This window comes from Bos taurus, chromosome 4 (assembly GCF_002263795.3).
Source record: "Bos taurus isolate L1 Dominette 01449 registration number 42190680 breed Hereford chromosome 4, ARS-UCD2.0, whole genome shotgun sequence".
Classification (NCBI taxonomy): Eukaryota; Metazoa; Chordata; class Mammalia; order Artiodactyla; family Bovidae; genus Bos; species Bos taurus.
In genome coordinates this window covers 44,221,934-44,247,115 of record NC_037331.1, presented here as the reverse complement: position 1 = coordinate 44,247,115, position 25,182 = coordinate 44,221,934, and the positions used below count along the sequence as shown (strand labels likewise).

Sequence of the window (25,182 nt, the reverse complement as noted above, 5' to 3'; positions counted from 1 at the left end):
ATCAGAGGTTCCATAAATTTTGATAGGAGAAAAAAAAAAAAATCTCTATTTTCACTAAGCTTTAACTGAAATATAGATTTAAAAAATCAGGGTAGTATTAGCAGTCCCTGGGACTCTTTCACTCATACAAATCACAATTATTTTCTCATCACATGTATTTTCTTATAGTTGTTACAAATATTTAAAATTATCATTGGTACTCAGTACTGCTTCAAAAGCATTGTCGTTAATAGACCTGTCGCTAGATGTTGTTGTTGAACATGTTAATAAAGAAGCATATACATTTTTTCAGTCATTTGCCTCTTAAAAATATTTTAATAATATCTGTGGATAAAATTGGCTGCCTTTGAAATTGTATTTTATTTTATACATTAAAAACATCATGCTGACAAAGGGGCCATAGATCCAAAAGTATCTGTGACACACAAAAAAGTTCAAAGCTTCTTGTTCAATTCTCATTTTTGGTATTTGTTAAATGGATCACATGCACTTAAAGAAACTGAAAAACAGACTTGGATCAGACTTGAATATATTTGAATATGCACGACTGTGTAAGTAATGGTTTCATTATTATACCTGAAGAAAGAAAGAATGACGTACAGAGCTTAAAAGTAGGTTAGGAAGAACAGTCAGCAAATGCAAGGGCAACAGATGGAGGAACAGAAACTACAGCAGACTATCAATCTCACCGGGGTTAACAGATTACACCTGGTTTTACCACCACGACTGAAATAGGGTACAGATGGAATATGAGGCCCCTCAAACTCTTCAAGTTAGTATGCACCACTATTGTCAGGTAAGTACCTATTCCATTAAATGGAAAAAAGATATATCAAACTTTGTAAGAATAATTCATATGTATTATTTGAGACAGTAGTAGCAATAATAACAATATGTGTATTTTTAAAGGTTCTACCATATCCCTTCTGATTTTAATCATCAAAACTCACCCTCAATATAATACTATTATATATACATTCTTATGTAATTGTCACATCTTTACTAAGAGGAAAAAGCAGATACGTTACATTCATGTTACAGATGTTCATGTTACAGAAAACTAAGGTTCAGGAAAGCTGGAGGCCCCACAGCTGGTCAGGGTTGAAAAAAAAGATAATGCTATAATCTCCACTTAGTAAATGTGGAAACAGTCTCTGGGCAGCTAAGGGGCAGTTGCAGTAAGTGTCAGGGCTGGGATTCGAATCCAGTTTGGTCAGATTCCAGAACCCTGTGTATTTTCCATTGTGTCATGCTGCCTGCCTCACTATTCCTTTTGCCAAATTGGAGAGCTAAAAAGTTCTTAGGAATGACAACCCCCCAAGAAAATTGTGCTTTACTTAGTTGAATCACAAGGGTATAATTCAGGGAGAGGAAGATAAAGCATTTCTAAAACTTTGGCAATGCTCTCAAGGGCCCCAGAAGGGTTATGTCTTTGGGATGTTAGTGCTGCTTTCTCCTTCAGAGCCCTGCCCACCCAGCCACTGGGGAGTCCAGAAGGCTTCCCTCTCTGTTCTACTGAGTCTCATGGAAATAGCCATTACCAGAGGGAAATGGGTGTGAGTCAAATAATCCGCTACGGAATATGAATTATATCATATGATATTTTCAGATTTGGGAAATAAATCTGATTAATGATCAAAGCTTGCATATCTAATTTCCCATTTATGTGAAAGTAAACTTTATTAGTCATTTGTGGGCTTTTGAGGGACAGAAAGGCATTTTCCTCCTACTTTTTGTTCTTTTTGCTTTCTAGTTCACTGTTAAACTGCTGCACATCATAAGCCAAGAGCATGTTGTTTAACTCTATTACAAAAGCAGAAGTGAGAGTTCTTGCACTTTTAAAAAATGCCAGGCTTAGGAGGGCTTTGAAAGTTGCCCATAGAGTGTCCTCAAACTGTGAGTCTTGCAGAGAGTTGTCCTAAAGACCCTCCTTTTTCCTGAAAGCTCTCATTTTGGCTATGGTGGTAATGCCATAGTTAATCTGTTGCAACTTCAGTGAGATTTATAGCCTCTGATATGGTTTTATTCCTTTCATATGTTGCCCACATATTTGCAGACTGTTCTTAATCCACTTTTAAGCTCTGTGTATCAGTCAGTCTTTCTTTAGTTATAATAATGAAACTGTTACTTAGAAAATCATGCACATGCAAATTTATTTTTTCAAGCCATTTGCTTGCTATGTCCATTTTAAGAGCCTATTATATTTAACTTTGCCTCCTTTCTGCCCCAAATCCTAACTCTCATGTAACAGTTAATCACCATTTAAATGTTTACAAAGAGTTTGTCCTCCTAGACATTTGCATTGTTATTTCGATGCTCCAATATAAAAGCTAAATGCAACAATAACACAAACTGAAACTGCTTTCAAACACAAACTAACTTGCAAACAACATGAATGCACAGACCTCCCCCGCCCCCAAAGCTTTATCCCAATTGGTTTTCTTAAAAATTTAGCCAAATCTTTATTTTCATTTGAAACATGATTATGCATTATCTGATATGCTACTGCAATCTCCTTAACAGGAAGAGAATTAACAATAAAGTTCAACTCTTGAATAGCTGCAAGGAGAAAAGATTAATTTACAGCTTTACTTCTTTGTCATAGTGGCTTAACAAAGATGTGAGGAAACAGCTTAAGTATAATCACTTTCCTTCCTCTCTTCTCTCTCCCTGTCTTCTCAGGTACTTCTACAATTTACAGAATCTTAGTTTGGCTTACTGCAGAAAGTTCACAGACAAAGGTTTACAGTACCTGAATTTGGGGAACGGATGCCACAAGCTCATCTATCTGGACCTTTCCGGCTGCACCCAGGTTTGTCTTTCAGCCTTCTCTTTCCTGCAGCAGGCAAAGAAGTCCTCCAGAGAACCGGCTGCATCCAGCCCCAGCCCTCATGTTATACTAACGCTGTGCACAGACTGCAGCACACTTTTTAGAAGGTTTTCAATTACGTGAACACAGCTGCTTAAATTTTCCCCAGGATTGCTACTATAGGCTCTTGGCTTCCCTCCATTGGAGTGTCAGATCCACGAAGAGGCAGAGCTCATTGGATGATGAAGCAGACCACTTCTGTGTAGATATTCTGTGCACAATTACACTAGCAGAGTCCAAATCTTGAAAACTTTTTAGAATTGCTACCAAGATACAAACAAAGAAAACTATTTGGGGGAGAGGGTGGGGAGTATTTGCAAAGAACTTCCTGAAAAGTTAGTTTGCTTCCACGTGGACTCTGAGAGTAAATAGTATTAGGTAAAATGCTGCAAGTGCTAAACGTAAGAAAGGAAATACAACAAAGATAATGATTGTTTAAAATTGCATTATATCCTTGGGCTAAATAACATGAAGATTTGAGGTCTACATGGGGAAATATTTAAGTCTGAAGGAACAAGACTAAGAAACCTGGGCAGAAAATAGTGTGGAATTGTGGAGGGTATGACATGGCACTGTGGAAGCAGTTCCTGCCTCTTTGATAGTTTCTTCTGCTCTGTTTTGTTAGATTTAAGTCACCATTCATTTAACTTTTCTTCCAGCTCTCTGTGTATTGCTATTAGTGTCATAGTATGGTCATCATTCTATGAAAATAATATAATGACACAAATGAGAACTGTTACTATACACCAGGCACCATGTTGAGTGTTTCATACATATCACATTTACTGCTCATACAAATGCTGTGCCCTATAGCTTATTTAGATGAAAAGACCAGGGTTCTCAGGGTTGCACAGCTGGTAAAAGCATACTGGTACTGCTATAAGCAGGTATTCCTGGAAGGAATACAGGGACAGAATGGATTTCTCCTCCAAGTTCTTGAATGGACAGAAATTTTACTTAGCCACCACCACTGGCATGTCATGGTTTCCTGGTACACTAAGCATTGGGGATGATGTAGGGGAAAGGATGCTAAGCTAGGGCTGCAAGGCTAGAGTTTGCATTTGTTTAAATCCAATCTACTGATATATCAATAGTTTGCTAAGCACCGACATCTGCCACTCTATGATCAAGATGGCCTTAATGTTCCCTCCAGATTGACAAAACTTCAGATAGGCTTTTTTCTGACTCTGAATCCCTGACCTCCTTTTTCTTACTTTAGAAAACTTGCAGTTGTACATTCTGTTTTTGCTCCCTTTGAGATGTCAACTTCTTAAAAAGTTTCTCACCTGTTTACAACCCATGAATGTCTTCCTCAAGGACCTGGGAGCCAGGCTTTGATATGTAATCATCAAGACAGAGAGTGTCTGTATCTCTCAGTCTCCATGGATTGATGGGGGCCTAACTTGGATATGAATGTCAGAAAACACAGATGGCCTGATCACAAAGGAAGAATATTTGCAACTTCAGAAATAACTCAATATGCTTTTGACACATCCCACTGATCAACCTCTCCCTGAAAGATACAGCCTTTAGTCCTTCTTTTAAAATTAAATTTTACTGGACTATAGTTGATTTACAATGTTGTACAGCAAAGTGAATCAGTTATACATATACATGTATCTACTCTTTTTTAGAGTCTTTTCCCACATAGGTCATTATAGAGTATTGAGTAGAGCTTCCCGTGCTATACAGTAGGTTCTTATTAGTTATCTATTTTATATATAGTACTGTCTAACTCACCTCAGTGCTTTAGAACCCTCCTCATAGTGTGACTTAACTCCTTTTTCTTCTCAGTTTCCACCAAGTAATTATTGCAACAACAACACAAACACATGCATAGACACACAAACACACATAAACATGTCCTAAGGTTAAATATTTTCAAACACAGCTCAAAGTCAGAGGTTTCAAACTGATGACTCTCTGGCCAGATATTTAGGGAAAACATATATAGTCTGTCTTTAAATTTTGAGCCAACATTTGGAATTTTGGAGTTTTCAAATAAAAATCTAGACTTTAAGCTTCTCTTAAAAAAAAAATACATAAGAACTAGCGAACTTGGGCCTGCATCCCCACATGTCCTCTGTGAGGACAGAGTCAGCCTCACCCCCTTGAAACGGAGCCCTCTCTGCAGTTTACCGCCTTCTCCTCCACTCAGTAATGTGCAAACATGCACTTACTCCGGGACAGTTACCACTTCACTGCATTGCCTGCTGTCTTAGTAGGTGCTTGAGTTTGGTCTGAACGTACCAGGAATAGATTTTGTTTCCTAAATGATCCTTAATTTGTAATTCTCAAGCCGCAGTGATGTTAGTGTTTCACATCATGCAAAATAATGTTAGGGTGTTCATTTTTTATTTATCTACATTCAATTTCCCTTTGTTCACTTAATAATTTAACAGCAAACAGAGATTTAACCCAAGGCACTGGAAATTTTACCATTTGAAATTTTGTAAGAAATGGCCTCATTATGAACCATAGATATTTTAATAATGGCTGCTGCTGTAACTTCAGGACGAATCAGTGTACTTTGGAAGTTATTGCACCCAAGGGACTTATGAAGTCTTCTGAGGCGGTTTCATCTACTTTCCTGGCTCCATCTACCTACCTGTGAGGATAGTTTCACCCTACCTGGTCTAATTGCATTGGTATGACAATACAAAATGGTTTCAAAGAAGGAAAGCTGACTATTCACGGGTTTTATAGGTTCGTCTCTTGGAAACTAAAATGTAGTTTCTTTTTATATGTTTGGAATTTTGCGCTATGAAGACATGTGTTAATATATCTGACCAAGGAAAAATGTCCTAATAAAACAAAAAGAGTTGAGAATAGAAGCTTATGACTCAATGTTTTTCGCTGGTGTTTACTGAGTGCCTGCTGCATACTGGGCACTGTGATGAGTAAAACAGCATTTCTGTCTTGGAAACTCTGGATTAACATAAACAAAATATGTCAAGAGCTAAATGCTAATGTAGTCATGGCTGCCCAAAAAAGGAAAGATGTATTTGTATAATATTGTGAAAGTATTTGAACCATACGTGTTAGAAAAAATAAATAAGTGGATGATGGAGAACTACAAAGAAAAGTGAAAATCAATTACATATGCCTTAGAAATATTCTACATTCTTATGGGATTGGATAAACGCTGTAGGGTGCATTAAATTATATGACTGATTTCCGAGTGAATATTAGCACTTACATGTTCACCTCATGTTATCATCTTTGATGTGGCTGAAGTAATGCCTCTGCCCAGTTTCTTCTCTTTGGAAAAACCTCTGCTCCCCCTTGGCCTGAATTGTGATAGGGCTGCTGCAGTGAGCTCTCTCACTATCCTCTGCAAAGAAAAAAATTAAATTACCTGAAAACTCACCATCCAGAAATAATCAACACTACTAGAATTTCAGGGTCTGTACACTATGCGTGTCTAGACTTCTTTTGAATTTAAAAAGATTATATAGTACACATATCTTTCATTATTCCATGTCTTTATTCCATTAAATATTTTCCTGTAACTTACTTTTAAGAGGTATAATAGTATTCCATTGTATCAAAACACCAATTTATATTTAACCATTCATTATTGGCCTACAATTCTTTTTCCTGGTCTACCTTTTTTTCGGCTATCATAAATAATCTCCGAGGAAAATTATTGTAGCCATATCTTAGCATATGTGTATGCAATTTTGGGTACAAATTTTTAGAAATGAAATGATCAGAGGTTATTTTTAAGGTTGTCCATGCTCTACAAAGACTCTCAATTTACATTTATGATGAATATAAAATAGTTTATCTTCATAAATATATTCTATATTAAAAACTTTGTCAATTCAACATTGAATATGCTATTTTATATTTTCAATTTGTATTTCTTTGATTTCCAGGCAAAGTTAAACCATACACAGGCACTTAATAAATATTTGTTGAATGATAGCATTTTTGTCTCAGTAAGCTGCCATTATTAAAATATTTTTCAAAGTAATTAAAATTCTTCTTTCAAACTGGGGAATATTGGAGATAATGTAACTTAAGTTCCTGACACAGTTGGTGTTAAAAAATAAAGCCTATTAGTATATTTCTCTAAAATATTTTTCTTCAGAACCTGAGTGCAACATTTTCCTTATAGTATTTTCAGAAGAAAAAAACAAAAACTACATTCATTTAACAAAATGATTCTGGCTGAATCAGTTGAACAAATTTAATTTGTTTGCTTTTATATTTACTATTTACTCAAAGTTATAAAATCTAAGCTTATACCATAAAATGATTTTTAAAAACCATATTTAAATACAATGTAGTAAGACTCTTTGGAGACAAAATGGTTTTATCATGTAAAGAAGGTACTCTTTCCTGTGCTCCTTTGTAATTTATGATCTGGGAGACATTTGGTGACAGTGAATGGATTCATCTTTTTCTACATCTTAAGGAATGATGTGTGACCTAACTCATGGTAGATGTTTATCAGATGCTTGTTGAATATTTGGATTAATGTTTAGTTAAATAAGTGAAACTAATGAACCACTATATGAGATGTTGGTAGTTTTCCTTTGCGTCTCATTCTCTGCTTCAAGGAATCACTCCTCTCCCTTCCCTTGTGGTTCTGAGGAGCTGTCAGTCATGACACCATGAAAGTAACATACCACAGTAATTGGGAAATGGGTTCTGGGCACCTGCATTTTAATCCTGAGTTTGCTATTTGATAGGTATGGGGCTGGGGCAGGTCCTAATCTTTCTGTGTACCTTACCTTCCTTATCTATGAAATGGGGAAAATGCTATTAATGGTAACTACCTGTGTTTTGTATGAATTAAATGATTTGACACATATAAGAGGCTTACAATGATGGCTGCATAGTAAATGCTTAGCCACTATTAGATATTCTTTTTAGATTATTAACAGTGTTTTCCAATGGCCACTAGCATTTGGCCCAGGCCTAGACATTCTTAAGTTCCATATGCAATTGCTAGAATTTTTCCAGGAAGAACATGACTTTAGCAGAACCCATTCAGAACTCTTTAGGTACTGTAACAATTTTATGTATACAAATACACACACACACACACACACACATATGTATGTTATATGTATATTATATATATATATATATATATATATATATATATAGTAAAATAAGTCAGAGAAAAGAGAAATCTGTATGTTATGGCTTATATGTGTAATCTAAAAAAATACAAAAATAAGTGTATATTCAAGACAGAAACAGACTCACAGACACAGAAAACAAATTTATGGTTACAAAAGGGGAGGGGAGGGCAGGAGGGGCAAATTAGGAGTATGGGATTAACAGATAGAAACTACAATACATAAAATAGAGAAGCAACAGGGATTTACTTGGAGAAGGCAATGGCACCCCACTCCAGTACTCTTGCCTGGAAAATCCCATGGACGGAGGAGCCTGGTAGGCTGCAGTCCATGGAGTCGCTACGAGTTGGACATGACTGAGGGACTTCACTTTCACTTTTCACTTTCATGCATTGGAGAAGGAAATGGCAACCCACTCCAGTGTTCTTGCCTGGAGAATCCCAGAGACAGAGGAGCCTGGTGGGCTGCCGTCTATGGGGTCACACAGAGTCGGACACAACTGAAGCGACTTAGCAGCAGCAGCAGCAGCAGGCATAGAATGATCACAGTTGTGCTGGTAACGAAGGCTGGGTTGTAGCCAATCTCAGGTTGAAACCCAAATGTCCAGAAACTAGTAACCCTGAACATGGAGTGGGAAAAGGATCCAGATGAAGATGGGGGTAGTTTGGGCCAAGGTACAGATTTAAGATTTTCAGATTTAAGGTAAACCAGGGAGAAGGCAATGGCACCCCACTCCGTACTCTTGCCTGGAAAATCCCATGGACGGAGGAGCCTGGTAGTCTGCAGTCCATGGGGTCGCTGAGGGTCAGGCACGACTGAATGACTTCACTTTCACTTTTCACATTCATGCATTGGAGAAGGAAATGGCAACACAGTCCAGTGTTCTTGCCTGGAGAATCCCAGGGACAGGGGAGCCTGGTGGCCTGCTGTCTATGGGGTTGCACAGAGTCAGACACGACTGAAGTGACTTAGAAGCAGCAGTAGCAGCAGGGAGCAAGAGGGCTTATAATAGTTTTTGCCTCTCTGCTCCTTTGTTCTTCATTTCCATCCAGCCTAAATACTTCCACTAGGCTCACTTTTTGCCTTCTGCCTAAATACCCTCATACTGTCTCATTTCCCCATTCATCAGGTTAACTTTCACATATCCTTTGAGGCTCTGTTCAATGACAACCTTCTCCAGGAACCCTTCACTGACCCCTCCTTTCCCCTAACCCATCTGGGTTAAGATCTCTTCATTCCACTTCCAGTAAGTGTTCTCTATGTATTTGATGGTCTGCTTGTCTGCTCTCTGCCCCATTGTGAGCTCCTTATGGCAAGGATTGAGCCTGATTATCTGTATCTGTATCCTAAGTATATCATAAATACCTGACACATAGTAAGACTTTGATCAATGTTTCATGAATGAATGAATGAAACTGCAGCCGATTTCAGAGCATGGTTAGCAAGTTCTTCAGCTAGAAGCTCAGGACACTCGTTAGGTGTCTAAGAAGTTGGTAACTTGCTAGAGCAAAGTCTGATTATCTTTTCTTGGTAAGAACTGAGCCTGATATTTCTTCAGATTTACTGGGAGAAAAGAGCCTAGGCAACTACAAAATATTACAGTGAAAGTTATGGTTTCATCAACTGTTTTTCAGTTATTATACAAGTCAATAAAAATGAAAAGGGATAGCATCCCAGAAATGTTCAAATGATTAGAATACTCAATACAGCAACAGAAGTTTATCAGTAGTTCTTATACTATTAAATCTCTCTGAGACTCATGAATCTTAAAGGTGGACTGTGTAAACTGCAAACTGGAAGATTCTAAGGTCATTTAGGTTCTCTCTACACTACATAAATTCCAACCTCCCCTTTCAGAAAGGCAAAGATCATGGAAGGTCTTACTTATTCACCCCTGGGGTTTGTGGTAGAAGTGGGAGAAAGCTTCGGAGGCACTTCCAGAGATGACTGTATTAGCCAAATGGAACAAAGAGATTGCATTAGCAGAGCAATCTCATTCTCTCTCCCTCATAAGCAGAAGGCACTGGGATGGTGAATGGAGCCCCAAACTAAAGTTAAGAGACCCCCCTAGAGCCTTTGCTATGCCACATAAGCACCTGTGCAACCCTGGGCAGTTACGTAGTTTTTCTGCTTCAGTTCTCTCTTTTGTAGAATGGCTAGGTTAGGCTAGATCTCCGAGATCTTTTTCAGCTTTAGGATTTTGTGTTTCTATAAGATGATTAACTAAGATAACTAAAGAAGGAGTATGAGTGGGGAAAAAGAATAATGAATTTTATTTTGGAAAAGCTGAATTTTAGCTTTCTGTGATACATCTAGTTGTCAATGACAAGAACTGCTTGAAAGTGGAAGTCCAGTCCTTGCAGCAGAGCTGGGAATGGAGGTACAGATTTGGTAGTTTATCAATAGAGGGTAATTGGAACAGTAAGAGTTATGTGACCAGCTAAGCCAGCTGTGAATAAAGAGATAATGTACCAAAATGAATTGGTAACAGCTAAATTAAAAATTTGGAGAAGGCAATGGCACCCCACTCCAGTACTCCTGCCTGGAAAATCCCATGGATGGAGGAGCCTGGTAGGCTGCAGTCCATGGAGTCGCTAAGACTTCACTTTCACTTTTCATTTTCATGCATGAAATGGCAACTCACTCCAGTGTTTTCGCCTTGAGAATCCCAGGGATGGGGGAGCCTGGTGGCTGCCGTCTGTGGGATCACACAGAGTCGGACATGACTGAAGTGACTTAGCAGCAGCAGCAGAAAATTAAAAATTATAATTTACTTATATTTTACCTTATTCTATATTTTAATGAATGGTGACTTTATTTAATCCCTGGTGACTCACTGGTAAAAAAATTCTGCCTGCTAATGCAGGGTTTAATCCCTGGGTTGGGAAGATTCCCTGGAGAAGGAAATGGCAACCCATTCCAGTATTCTTGCCTGGGAAATCTCATGGACAGAGGACAGAAGAACCTGGAGGGCTACAGTCCATGGGGTTGCAAAACAGTTGGACATGACTTAGCGACTAAACAACAACAATAAAAATTGGTACCATTTGTTGGGTATTGACTATGAACTAGATGTTGAGGTATGTGCTCTGCGTTTATTATCTCATTTAATATTTATAAATAACTATATGAGGTGTGTATCATTATTCCCATTTTTGAGGTGTGGAAACTGAGCAGTAGTGTGTTGGTAAACATCTAACACCTGAGAAGGAAAAGGCAAATCCCTGAATTATAATGGTTGCTAACTTCCATGGTGTAAATACTCTCACCATGGCCTATTTCAAGCTAACAGAGGTCACTAAAACAGTGAGACAGGAAGAAATGTGCACTATGTAATACTGTTATCATACAGATATAATAAACATATATATCTTCAAGAGCACAGATAACAGTAAAGCATAATAGTAAAATAATTATGAAGTCATGATTTTGGGTGTTCACTACATTTGTTAATACAGCTTATTTAATTTTAAGTTTATATGTTTTAATTTTTTAGCTGGCTGTGTTTAACAACTGGCTTGCATAATTCCTAAAATTTTAACAACCTGCTCTTGCAAGCTAATATAAGCTATCTCCACTTATAATGATGCCACGATAGGGTAAGTAATTTGCATATGGTCACACTGAAAATGTCTGGACAAAGATTAGAACCTTGATCCATCGAATTCTGAAGACTGGGTTCTTAACCATTCAATTCAGTTCAGTTCAGTTCAGTCACTCAGTCGTGTCCAACCCTTTGCAACCCCATGAACCACAGCAAGCCAGGCCTTCCTGTCCATCAGCAACTCCTGGAGTTTACCCAAACTCATGTCCATTGAATTGGTGATGCCATCCAACCATCTTATCCTCTGTCATCCCCTTCTCCTCCCACCCTCAATCTTTCCCAGCATCAGGGTCTTTTCAAATAAGTCAGCTCTTCGCATCAGGTGGTCAAAGTATTGGAGTTTCAGCTTCAACATCAGTCCTTCCAATGAACACCCAGGACCGATCTCCTTTAGGATGGACTGGTTGGATCTCTCTGCAGTCCAAGGTACTCTCAAGAGTCTTCTCCAACACCACAGTTCAAAAGCATCAATTCTTCAGCACTCAGCTTTCTTTATAGTCCAACTCTCACATCCATACATGACTACTGGAAAAACCATAGCCTTGACTAGACAGACCTTTGTTGACAAAGTAACGTCTCTGCTTTTTAATATGCTATCTAGGTTGGTCATAACTTTCCTTCCAAGGAGTAAGCATCTTTTAATTTCATGGCTGTAATCACCATCTGCAGTGATTTTGGGGCCCAGAAAAATAAAGTCTGACACTGTTTCCATTGTTTCCCCATCTATTTGCCATGAAGTGATGGGACCGGATGCCATAATCTTTGTTTTCCGAATGTTGAGCTTTAAGCCAACTTTTTCACTCTCCTCTTTCACTTTCATCAAGAGGCCCTTTAGTTCTTCACTTTCTGCCATAAGGCTGGTATCATCTGCATATCTGAGGTGATTGATATTTCTCCCAGCAATCTTGATTCCAGCTTGTGCTTCTTCCAGCCCAGAGTTTCGCATGATGTACTCTGCATAGAAGTTAAATAAGCAGGGTGAGAATATACAGCCTTGACGTACTCCTCTCCTGATTTGGAACCAGTCTGTTGTTCCATGTCCACTTCTAACTGTTGCTTCCTGACCTGCATACAGGTTTCTCAAGAGGCAGGTCAGGTGGTCTGGTATTCCCATCTCTTTCAGAATTTTCCCAGTTTATTGTGATCCACACAGTCAAAGGCTTTGGCATAGTCAATAAAGCAGAAATAGATGGTTTTCTGGAACTCTCTTGCTTTTTCCATGATCCAGAGGATGTTGGCAATTTGATCTCTGGTTTCCTCTGTCTTTTCTAAAACGAGCTTGAGCATCTGGAAGTTCACAGTTCACGTATTGCTGAAGCCTGGCTTGGAGAATTTTGAGCATCACTTTACTAGCATGTGAGAAGAGTGCAACTGTGTGGTAGTTTGAGCATTCTTTGGCATTGCCTTTCTTTGAGATTGGAATGAAAACTGACCTTTTCCAGTCCTGTGGCCACTGCTGAGTTTTCCAAATTTGGTAGCATATTGAGTGCAGCACTTTCAAAGCATCATCTTTTAGGATTTGAAATAGCTCAACTGGAACTCCATCACCTCCACTAGCTTTGTTTGTAGTGATGCTTCCTAAGGCCCACTTGACTTCACCTTCCAGTATGTTTGGCTCTAGGTGAGTGATCACACCATCGTAATTATCTGGGTCGTGAAGATCTTTTTTGTACAGTTCTTCTGTGTATTCTTGCCACTTCTTCTTAATATCTTCTGCTTCTGTTAGGTCCCTACCATTTCTGTCCTTTATTGAGCCATTAGACTATCATTTGTAAAACTATAAAGTGCTATTTACTGTATATGATAAAGAAATTATTGCTGCATTTAAATTTTGTATTTGAGAAAAGTGTTATATGGTCTTAAGTGTCATCACTCAGGAGGGGTTGTAGTGGAAAAACAGGCACGAATCAGAAAAGTCACAGTGCAATTTCTGTGTCTCTGGGTCAGCTCTTAGGCCTCAGTTTTCCTGTTAAAGGAGTGTTTTGTGTCCTTTCTGAATCACACTTCAACCCATATTGGGAAAAATATTGAAGGATTTATGAAAAATTTTATGAATCTTATAGGTAAGACTCATATAAATTTAAATGGTTGGCATAATTACTAGTTTGAATGCAACTTAATACAAGCCACATTGAAATAAAAAATAAATAAAACAAAAGCCTATTGTTTAGAATCCATAGATTAATGTAATCTCTGTAGCCAAAATATTTAAAGATGTTTATTACATTAAGTAGTAAAAAATAAAACATCTGGCAACAATTTTTAGATCTTGAAGAATTGGATGACAAAATGATGAGTCTCAGGGGACTCAGATCATATTTCCCCCTCCTGAAAATAGGTTTGAAAAAATTGTAATGCTTTCTGAAAAACTAAACTTATTTCAGTTTCTTCTCTCTTCCCTATCATAGCAAATGGCTTATACACAGAATTTCATGAACTGCTCATAAAACTCTACTTTAGTTCTTTGGATCTGGGTGAAGCCGGTGGTTAGGACTGTAGCTGTAAAGCCTCCATCTAACTCAATAAATCTAGACAAAGGAGCTCTGTGATCATTGTGTTTTAAGAAGAAAGTATTGTAGCTGTGATTCTCTTGATTTAAAAAGAGATAAGCCTCCATTATAGCACAGCGGAAGCTCTAAGTAATTGGCCAGCGGGTGAGGAAGAGAACGACATGGTATACTCCAGACAAGGATGGTAGAGTTTAAATGGCAACCCACTCCAGTATTTTTGCCTGGAGAATCCCAGGGACAGAGGAGCCTAGTGGGCTGCCGTCTATGGGGTCGAACAGAGTCGGACACAACTGAAGTGACTTAGCAGCAGCAGCAGCAGCCTGCTTCTGCAGATCACAGCTCTCAGTCATTGTGCAGTGAGCACTTACATGCAGAGTTGGCACCCATGCTTGCCTTCCTGGTATCTGTAGGCTTCACTAATCTTGTGCTTTAGTTTTATTTTCCTTATTCACACTGAAAAATGAAAGGTTTTTTTGTTTTGTTTTGTTTTCTTTTTATTTCATGTTTGGCTGTTCAATGTTTTTAGATAAATATGGCAATCTTTAACAAAGGATGATATTGACCATGCTCCACCCCCCTCCACATTAGAACTACTAATTCTAATTTACATTCTACACACAATTTACTTAACAATTACTTGGCCTATTAACAAGCTGTTGTTGCATCATACTTTGCTCCCAGCATGGTGTTGTAAAGGGCCTGGGTAAGACGGGCAGGGATATTACACATGTGCACCTGGAATTATTATACAAGGCAGAAGGTGCACACTGCAAAGTGAGGGCTCTGGTTGTTGGTGCTCTGAGATGTAAGAGAAAGAGACAGCTCTACCTGAAGCCTCTCCAGAGCTATCTGGGAGAAGTGCATTAGTGAACATAGAGGCGAGAGTGGCCATGAAGAACATATAGACTCGAAAGTACAGGCACATGCAAAGAGAGAGAGTGGTAGGTATAATAATTAGGCCTCTTCTCCTATCACCACAGAGGACATAATATTTGAAAGCCTATCAAGCCCTCTTAACACAGATCCTGAGAAGTGTTGCTACTGAAGCCTGTGGCACATTTGAATGCAATAAAACAGAATGTTCCATAATGTTTTGGGAGAAATCCTTCTTTTCAACAGTTCATTCCGCTTGCTAAGCCAGGCTTCTTTGAGGTTATCAAGAGGTTATAAAGGATATATGGATATGACTGAAGTCATCACATTACTCATTAGCCATTGGTTATAGTGCTGGTTAGAATGAGAGGAACAGCTGAAAATGGTACAGGAACACAACATGGGCTATGTCTACCTAAGATGGGTATCTCTGTCATCGAGGGTCTCACGCTACATATATCTCTTTTTCTGTGTTGTTGAGCTAACTGATTCAGAGACAATGTTGCAAAGAAGGGCTGGAAAATGGGAGCTGGATAAGATGTGATCCTCCCTGAGGAGGGATCTGAGCTAGGTTGTGCTGCTCAGCACTTTGGTCTTCTTTTCATGTGGCTCACTGAGAGCTCATTTCCTTCACAGACCACTCTGTCCTGTTGTGCTCAGGCCCAGCCAGAGGCAGATGGAGAGAATTTCCCTCTGAGCACCAAGGCTTCTCTGCCCCCATTAGCAGCAGTAGCTGTCTGCTGGGACTTGAGACTGGAACACCACTGGTGTGGCCAACTTCCCCAAGTTCCCAACCAATGGGAGCTTAACCAGAAAACAGCCACGTGGCAGGGCTCCAGTTGTTGTCCAAACTGAAGCCAAAATTACCTCAAAAGTAAACAAAAAGAGATCCAACCCCAAATTTTATAAGAATCCTATACAGAAAATGCACAGATATCAGATGTGGCAAAACCCAGTATTTTACCACAGTGAAATAATTTGCTTTTTCTCTTAGAGAGGAATCTTTAATTTTAGGCTTGTATCCTCATCACTTCAGTGAAGAGAAAGGACAACTAATCGTTGGTTGGCCTAAAAGATTCTGGCAGGAATATTTGAGTCATAAAATATTAGCCAAGCATCTTTTTGGATATTCTAAAATAAACTATGTACAGAACTAAGCATTTCATGCCAGGACAAAACTGAAAAGCTTTTCTCAGAGGTCTCCCTGCCCCTCCCCCTTCCTTTCCTGGATACAATCTTATTGGTTGATAGCACCCAGCTTTTGGCTGCATTACAAGGAACCACTCAGCTCTGGCTGATTTCTGCTATCACTTTTTCCCCCTTGTTCAGGAAATCTTGTTATGAACATGTTTCCAAGACAGCAAGAGAGAAAAAGTTTTTTACTTGTTTTGGGGAAGCCATTATTGGAGATACGAGTGTGAGGGTAATAGACTTGTTGTTATCTTTTAGTTCTTAGCCACTTGGTTGCTTAGCCACTGGGGAAGCAGGGCAATACGCTAGGGCTGAGATAAGGGGAGAAATTTAGAAGTGTTGTGAAAAACAACTGCTCCCATCCCTGGATCTGGAGTTAGTCACTATGGGGAGAAATGGTCTCTAGCCTTGGCTCTGCTGTTGACTGTGTGACTCAAGAACATCCGTTCATTCATCCAGCACTTACAGAGCACCCACTCTGTGTGTGGCACCGTGTCCAGCGCTGGGGACACACCATGAGGAACAGATAAGGAATCTATTCTCAAATCACCCAACTTCTCTAAATACCGTTTTGTCATACTTATGGTGTGAGGGATACACTAGAATGATGTCTCAAGGTCTTTACCTCTAGTTCTTGAATCTTTATTTTTCCGTGAGCTCACAATATGCCCAGAAGAACAGTAACAGGAAAACTGGTACTCGAAACACATACCAGGTATCATGCTAACGAACCACTTTCATATACCTGACTCTGTTTTCTCAAGAATCTCCTAAAATAAGTATTATTATACCCATTTTATAGATGAGACAACTAAGCATCAGACAGGTTGAACCGCCTTTTGTTATAAGTGAGAGAGAGACTCAAACCCAGCTCTCTGCTGGCTCCAAGCCCAGCATTCTTTCCCTGTCCTCTGTTCTCCAGATTTATAATGTTAATTTATCTCCCCTGGACTTTTCCCTGCGAGTATTTATGGAAAACTTATTCAAGAATCCATGGCAGTACAATATGAAATACCTAATTTTTGTCTTATGGGTCTTCCATTAGTTTTTCCTCCCTCTTTACCTACTAAGCTTTTCTTATTCATCCCAAGGGTGGTCTTGCCACTTCATCTAAGCCAAGTACTCCCACTGCTTTGCCTCTGCTTGTGCTTTACCTTCAACTTTGAATCATTTTCAATCTTGTCTGTAGCCAAAATCTGTACTCTTTCCCAGACTTGGTCTTACTCCTAAATTTAATTCATCTATCCCCTAATAGTTATTCAACACAGTAAGAAGTTTAAAAGAAAAAGAGTATAAAATCATCTCCTTGGGGGAAATAAAACATGCACAGATTATAGGAATGTTATATGCTAAAATAGTTATAAACCTGTAAGGGCGAGAGATGAAAGGTAGCAGGATAGGGCTGGAGTCACTGGGACTTGAGGAATAGCTAAGGCTTGACTAGATGAAAAGCAAAAGGGGTGGAGAAAGGTTACAAGGTCAGACAAAGAGCAGACAGGTCCACTGAGTACTAGAGAAGTTGGATGCCTTTCTGGCCGGAATGACGAAGTTTGAAGAGCTCTGGAAGCTGGGATGGAACAGTTGAACTGGATGTTATTGTTGAAGAATGTTAATCAGAAGGAGTACTGGATTAAGAATTTGTACATCTGTATTCTTGCTCTACTTACCAATCTGTAATCTGGAGAAAATCGATCAAGAGATCTGAGTCTCCATTTCCTCATCTCTTAGGGCTACCTCAGTCTACAGAAGTCTCAGCTCCTTAGAACAGCCTCTCTTCTTTTACTGTTCCTGCCTCCAGACATTTTGTAGCATGTCTTTTAAGTGTGAGCAGTCAGTTATGAGACCTTTCACAACATAGTATAATCACACATCCTCTGTGAGAACTTTCACAGTGCTGAAAAACATGATTGGTCACAAAGCTACCACAAGTTAAATAATAAAAATTAAGTTATACAGTCTAAAGAATAAAATTTAGGCTATACGAGTTAAATAATACTCATACACAAGCATTAAAAATGGAATTTTTGACTGGGAGTTTGGGATTAGGAGATGCAAACTAGTATCCATAGGCTGGATAAACAACATGGTCCTGCTGTAGAGCACAAGGAACTCTATTCATAATGGAATAGATCATAATGTAATAAATCATAATGGAAAAGAACAGAAAAGAATATATATATCTGAATCACTTTGCTGTACAGCAGAAATTGACCCAACATTGTAAATCAACTCTATACTTCACTAAAATATTTTAAAAAATGGAATGTTTCCTCTACCAATTTCAAGCTTTAACTTTAGGACACTCAGTCCAGTTCAGTCGCTCAGTCGTGTTCGACTCTTTGTGACCCCATGGACTGCAGCACACCAGGATTCCCTGTCCATCACCAACTCCTGGAGCTTGGTCAAACTCCTGTCCATCGAGTCAGTGATGCCATCCAACCATCGCATCCTCTGTCATCCCCTTCTCCTCCTGCCTTCAATCTTTCCCAGCATCAGGGTCTTTTCCAGTGAGTCAGTTATTCGCATCAGGTGGCCAAAGTATTGGAGCTTCAGCATCAGTCCTTCCAATGAATATTCAGGACTGATTTCCTTTATGATTGCCTAAGTTCCTTAATTAAATATTTAGAATTAAAATTTTAAGACTTGAGACTTTGTGTTTTAACTTGAAAATATGGGGCAAAAATAAGGTCTTAGGGCTTTCTTTTTAGTTATGTATGAGTCAAACAGTTAGTGGTTCCAGATGGGGTGGATGGTCTCAAAGATGCTGATCTGGATAAAAGTGTGGCCAGGCAAGCTTAGATGAACAGCCAGGAAAGCAGCCAAGAGCAAAAAGAGCATTAACCATGAGTCTAGGAAAAGTCAATGTTCAAAATATTCAAGGAAGCTGTGATGTTAATTTTAGTGTGTCTACTTGAATGGGCCGTGGGTGCTCAGTTTTTTGGATAAATATTATTCTAGGTTTGTCCATGAGGCTGTTTCTGTATGAGATCAATATTTAAATAGTAGACTGACTAAAGCAGATTGCCTTCCTCGACGTAGGTGGGTCTCATCTAATCTGTTGAGTGTCTGAATAGAACAAAAAGGCTGAGAGGGAAAATACACTCTCTATGCCTGTCTTCAAGCTAGGACATCAGTCTTTGCCTGTCTTCAGACAATACCTTCAGCTCTCCTGGTTCTTCAGCTTACCAACTGCAGATCTTGGGACTTTTTAGCCCCTATTGTTGTTTGAGCCAGTTCCTTATAAGAACTTTATGTATCTATGTATGCATTTTTTTTCTTCCTTCCTCCCTTTCCATCTATTTGTCTGTCTGTCTATCTATCTATCTACTTGTCTCCTATTGGATTTGTTTTTCTGGGGAACCCAGACTAATACAGTAGCATTAGGACCCACATCATAATGGGTGCTTGTGAGGATGACACAGACCAGTTATGTGAAAATATATTGGAGCTGAAGCTCTAATAGTTTGGCCACCTTATGTGAAGATCCAACTCATTGGAAAAGAGCCTGATGCTGGGAAAGATTGATCATAAAAGGAGAAAAGGGCAGCAGAGGATAAGATGTTGGATAGCATCACCGACTCAATGGACATGAATCTGAGGAAATTCTGGGAGACAGTGAAGGACTGGGAAGCCTGGCATGCTGAAGTGCATGGAATTGCAGAGTTGGACGTTTGAGTAACTGAATAACAATATGAAAACTGCCTTAAAAAGTGCCTGGTAAACAATAAGTGTTACTTAAATGATAGCTATTATGAGCCCTACTAGGCTCCTAGAGCTCACCACAGCCTTTCATGGAACATTTTGGATCCTATGATCAGAAACTTTTCTTCCAGTCCATGATTGAGGAGTAGGAGTAAGAGGAATTCAACAAATGTTTTCCTGAGCTTTACCAGGAAGTCTTTGAAATCATCTAACAGGACACTTTTAGGCCAAATATCACCTAGAGGCTTGGCTTTTTAACAAGTTAAAAGGACCATGTCCTGAAGCAGAAGTCTTCAGTAGATACTCACTTTCAGCATACATTAGATTTCTTTAAGTATGTGACTGCAAGCCGACTCTGTGAGGAAGAGGATTGAATTTCCTTCTTCTTTCCTTTTATTCAATTTTTCTGATTACAGAAGAATTATATGCTCATTAAATAAGATTTTTAAAACACAAAAGAAAATAAAAGTCTTTCATGAGCTCAATATCCAAAGATAAACAATATTTTGAAATGTTTCTAGTTTTTTGTCTATTTGTCTGTGACATATATATTTTTTAAAACAACATTGAGATCATAATATATATGGCTGCTATTCCTCTATCTCCCTGTCATATTGTGAAGATGACTTGGTACAAGAGTTCCCCCTGATATTTGTTTTTGGAAAGAGTCTTACTCTCCCATTACTGAATCAGAGCATCATATGGCCCATCCATGACCATTTGTTAGGAAATGAAGTCTAAATAACAATGTTATTTTAAGGTAATTCATAGGGAAATATATTTGGTCTTTTGACCAGTAACTATTTTTGAACACTCTCTACCACTGTTGATTCTATTAATGTAGATAATGATAGCTGAAAGAAATCAACATACAAAGCTATAGTAATCAAAATGGTGTGGTACTGCCACAGGACAGACATGTAGAATTGAGAGTCCATTAATCTATACTGTTATAGCCAACTGATTTCCAACACAGGTGCCAAGACCATGCAGTTGGGGAAAGAGTATTCTCTTCAACAGCTGGTGCTGGACAACTGGATTATCCATGAAAAAATGAAGTAGGTTCCCTACCTCATACTATATACAAAAATTAACTGAAAATGGACCAATGACCTAAATATGAACTAAAATGACAACACTTAGAAGAAAACACTGAGAATAAATCTACATGACCTTAGATTTAGCAATGGATTATTAGATATGACATCAAAAGCATAAGCAACAAAAGAAAAAGCTGAGAAAATGGACTTCATCAAAGTAAAAAACTTGTGTATCAAAGGACATTATTAAAAAGTGAAAAGACAACCTAAAGAATGAACAAAATATTTCCAAGTCATATATCCAGGGGTCTAGAAAGCAGAATATACAGGAACTCTTATAACTCAACAAATGACAAATGACCAATTAAAAAATAGTCAAAGGACTTGAATGGACATTTTCCTAAAGAAGACATTCAAACGACTAATAAGCACATGAAAAAATTTCAATTTCATTAGTCATTGGGCTTCCGTGGTAGCTCAGCTGGTAAAGAATCTGCCTGCAATGTAGGAGACCCCAGTTCAATTCCTGGGTCAGGAAGATCTGCTGGAAAAGGGATAAGCTACTCACTCCAGTATCCACCTGGTAAAAAATCTGCCTGCAATGCATATGTCATTAGGGGTATGCAAATCAAAATTACAATGAGGTACTACTTCAAACTCAGGAAATTTTTTGAAAAAGGAAAATATGATAAAATAAAAAATAAGTTTTGGCAAAGATGTGGAGAAATTAGGACCCTTGTAGATTGCTGGTGAGAATGTAAAATAGTACAGCCACTGTAGAAAGTATTTTGATGGTTCTTTAAAAAGTTAAAAGTAGAATTACCATATGATCTGGCAATCTCACTCCTAGGTGTATACCCAAAGGAATTTAAAACTGGTATTCAAACAAATAGATGTACATGTATGTTCACAGCAGCACTATTCAAAATATCCAAAAGATCTAAAACAGATAAGTGGATAAACAAAATGTGGGATCTCCATAAAATAGAATATTATTCAGCCATAAAAAGGAATAAGGTACTGACACATATATTTTGAACTTCAAAAACATCAGGGCAAGTGAAAGAAATGACACAAAATGACCACATACTGCATAATTCCACTTGTAAGAAATATTTACAGTAGGTAGATCCATAGAGATAGAAAACAGATTAGTGATTGCCAGGGGCTAGGGAAGGTGTGTATGGGGAGCAACTTCTTAATACGTAAAAGGATTTTTTTTAGGGTGATAAATATGTTTTGAAACTACATAGAAGTTGTGACTATTCAAAACTATGATTACTTCAGTTCAGTTCAGTTGCTCAGTTGTCTCCGACTCTTTGTGACCCCATGAACCACAGCACGCCAGGCATCCCTGTCCATCACCAACTCCCGAAGTCCACCCAAACCCATGTCTATTGAGTCAGTGATGCCGTCCAACCATCTCATCCTCTGTCGTCCCCTTCTCCTCCCACACTCAATCTTTCCCAGCATCAGGGTCTTTTCCAATGAGTCAGCTCTTTGCATCAGGTGGTCAAAGTATTGGAGTTTCAGCTTCAACATCAGTCCCTTCAATGAACATCCAGGACTGATCTCCTTTAGGATGGACTGGTTGGATCTCCCTGCAGTCCAAAGGACTCTCAAGAGTCTTCTCCAACACCACAGTTCAAAAGCATCAATTCTTCAGTGCTCAGCTTTCTTTATAGTCCAACTCTCACATCTATACATGACCAATGGAAAAACCATAGCCTTGATTAGACTGATCTTTGTTGACAAAGTGATGTCTCTGCTTTTTAATATGCTGTCTAGGTTGGTCATAACTTTCCTTCCAAGGAGTAAGTGTCTTTTAATTTCATGGCTGCAATCACCATCTGCAGTGATTTTGGAGCCCAGAAAAATAAAGTCTGACACTGTTTCCACTGTTTCCCCATCTATTTGCCATGAAGTGATGGGACCAGATGCCATGATCTTAGTTTTCTGAACGTTGAGCTGTAAGCCAACTTTTTCACTCTCCTCTTTCACTTTCATCAAGAGGCTCTTTAGTTCTTCTTCACTTCCTGCCATAAGGGTGGTGTCATCTGTGTATCTGAGGTTATTGATATTTCTCCTTAGTTAAGAGACTTTAAGTGACTAATTTTATGTTATATGAATTTTACTTTAATACAAAATAGAATAACAAGTTAAATAGGCTTACCCTGGTGATCATTTCACAAAACATACATATAAAAAATAAAATAAAGAAATCAAGATTAGAATATGTGTTTCCTTTTTATGTCTGCAGCATGTTATGATTTCAATTTTAAAACACAGTAAACCAATCATAACACATCTTTGGTTATTACTATCTTTGGATTTTATTAGAGGTGATGCTAATGGGTTCTCCCATCATTTTCACCAACTTTGTACAATTCAGATTTCAGTTCAAGGCTTCAGGAACATTGCAAACAGCTGCAGTGGGATAATGCATCTGACTATCAATGACATGCCAACTCTGACGGACAACTGTGTAAAAGTAGGTATTTGGAAACTACATTTTCTTCTCAGTCCCATTTGGTAGGCATATTTTCTAGTGGCTTGAATTATTGAAAAATATGAATGGGCTTTTCATTGCAGTTGATGTTATATAATTATGAAATTTACACACACATTTGAACATTTGAATCTTTAAATACCCTAAGAAACTTCATTTCACATTTAGGATGTTTTTATTTCAATGATATTGCAATCAAATCTTATAAAATCATATGTAAGCTTAAGCATAAACCTTAAATCTGGTTCTACATGTTAAGCTTCTAAAGGTTCTGATTTCTTTCAGCATTCCATTGTCTCATGCATTCCTATCTTTTGTGATATCATTTAGTTGATTCCTACACATTACTCAAATGTAAGTGTAGTAAAGTATATTGGAAAAAGTAAAAGTTCCCATTTTCTTTGACAATAGGACAACTTAATAGTTAATGTGTCCGTTTTTGAAAAGACTGAGAGAAAAAATAATCTCATGACTTTGACAAATGTGTTCTATATAATCTGATTAACCTTTTATTTTTTCCCTTCTAAAGGCTTTAGTTGAGAAATGCCATCGTATTTCATCAGTAGTCCTCATTGGCGCACCACATATTTCCGATAGTGCTTTCAAAGCTCTTTCTGGTTGTGACATCAAAAAGATCCGATTTGAAGGTGTGAGATATAAAAAGTAGTTTAGCATTAATTTTTACTTTTAATCTTGTGGTGATTCAAATACAATCCTTAACTTTTTCTTTTTTTTAAACAGGAAATAAAAGGATTACTGATGCATGCTTCAAACTTATAGACAAGAGTTATCCAAACATCAGTCACATTTACATGGTAGACTGCAAGGGAATAACAGATGGTAGCCTCAAATCACTCTCACCTTTGAAGCATCTCACTGTGTTGAATCTGGCAAACTGTGTAAGGTAAACAGTCATTCAGTCAAGAAACACTGATTATCTAGAATGTTCTGAGCTTCCTCAAGATGTTCATTGGTCAGTATAGTAAACATGAAAGTCAGGGATCTAAGTAGAGGTAAGTGCAGAATTCTGTGGTAAAACAAAGGAGGGGCACCCAACCCAGACTAGTTATATGTGGGCACGGGGAGATGATCAGGGAATGCTCAGGATATGTGGAGTCACAGGCTCTTGTAAGATTAAATGAATTCACTAGAACATTTGTGGGCTACTTATCCTAGTGAAGGTTCTCACAGCTAGTTCAGTTAATAGGTCTTTTTCCCAAATGGACTTTCTGACTTGCCTATGAAGAACCAATCTTACTGAAGTGTTTACTCTTGGGTACTAGTTAGATTTTTCCTCTGTGTGGATCTGCTCACAGATGGCAAGTTCTTACTGAAACCGTTTTTTTCACCTGAGTTACAAATAGGCTTCTGACCTGGCATTCTCAGGGGGGCAAGGATCAAATTCTTGATAAAATGTCTTCCCCAATTGATATCTCAGCCTCTTTCCTATGTAAATGTCTTAAAATATTATGGGGCCAGAAGATAACAAAACAGCATGTGATTACAAAGAAATTGGTTAATAGTTTGTATAACATAAGACAAGTTAGAGTAATAAGCTAAGCCAAACAAAGTCTTAACCCATAGTCCCTATTATTAAAATAGGGAGGCACCGAGGGTTGGGAGGGAAGGCAAAGACAGGATTTGAAACGGGGAAACCTGGATTAGGAAAGGAAGCCTCTAGTTAATAGCCAATAAGGAATTGAGGCCTCCTACCAACAGACATGTAAGTGAATTTAGAAGCAGATCCTCCACACTCAGTAAATCCTGCAGATGACTAAAGCCCCAGCT

General features: G+C 38.3%; 2 protein-coding genes across 2 annotated transcripts in view; one reads left to right on the top strand and one right to left on the bottom strand.

Annotated features, from left to right (window-relative positions):
- Window positions 1–2,948, bottom strand: part of LRRC17 (leucine rich repeat containing 17) — a 35,546-nt gene extending 32,598 nt beyond the window's left edge. The window contains 1 exon segment of the mRNA NM_001078150.2: window positions 2,753–2,948. The gene's annotated coding sequence lies outside the window, so the exon portion shown is untranslated.
- Window positions 1–25,182, top strand: part of FBXL13 (F-box and leucine rich repeat protein 13) — a 217,002-nt gene that overhangs the window by 116,657 nt on the left and 75,163 nt on the right. The window contains exons 12-15 of the mRNA XM_005205376.5: window positions 2,683–2,812; window positions 23,278–23,376; window positions 23,924–24,041; window positions 24,136–24,298. Coding sequence (XP_005205433.2) covers window positions 2,683–2,812; window positions 23,278–23,376; window positions 23,924–24,041; window positions 24,136–24,298 — 510 coding nt within the window. The remainder of the gene's footprint in view (window positions 1–2,682; window positions 2,813–23,277; window positions 23,377–23,923; window positions 24,042–24,135; window positions 24,299–25,182) is intronic.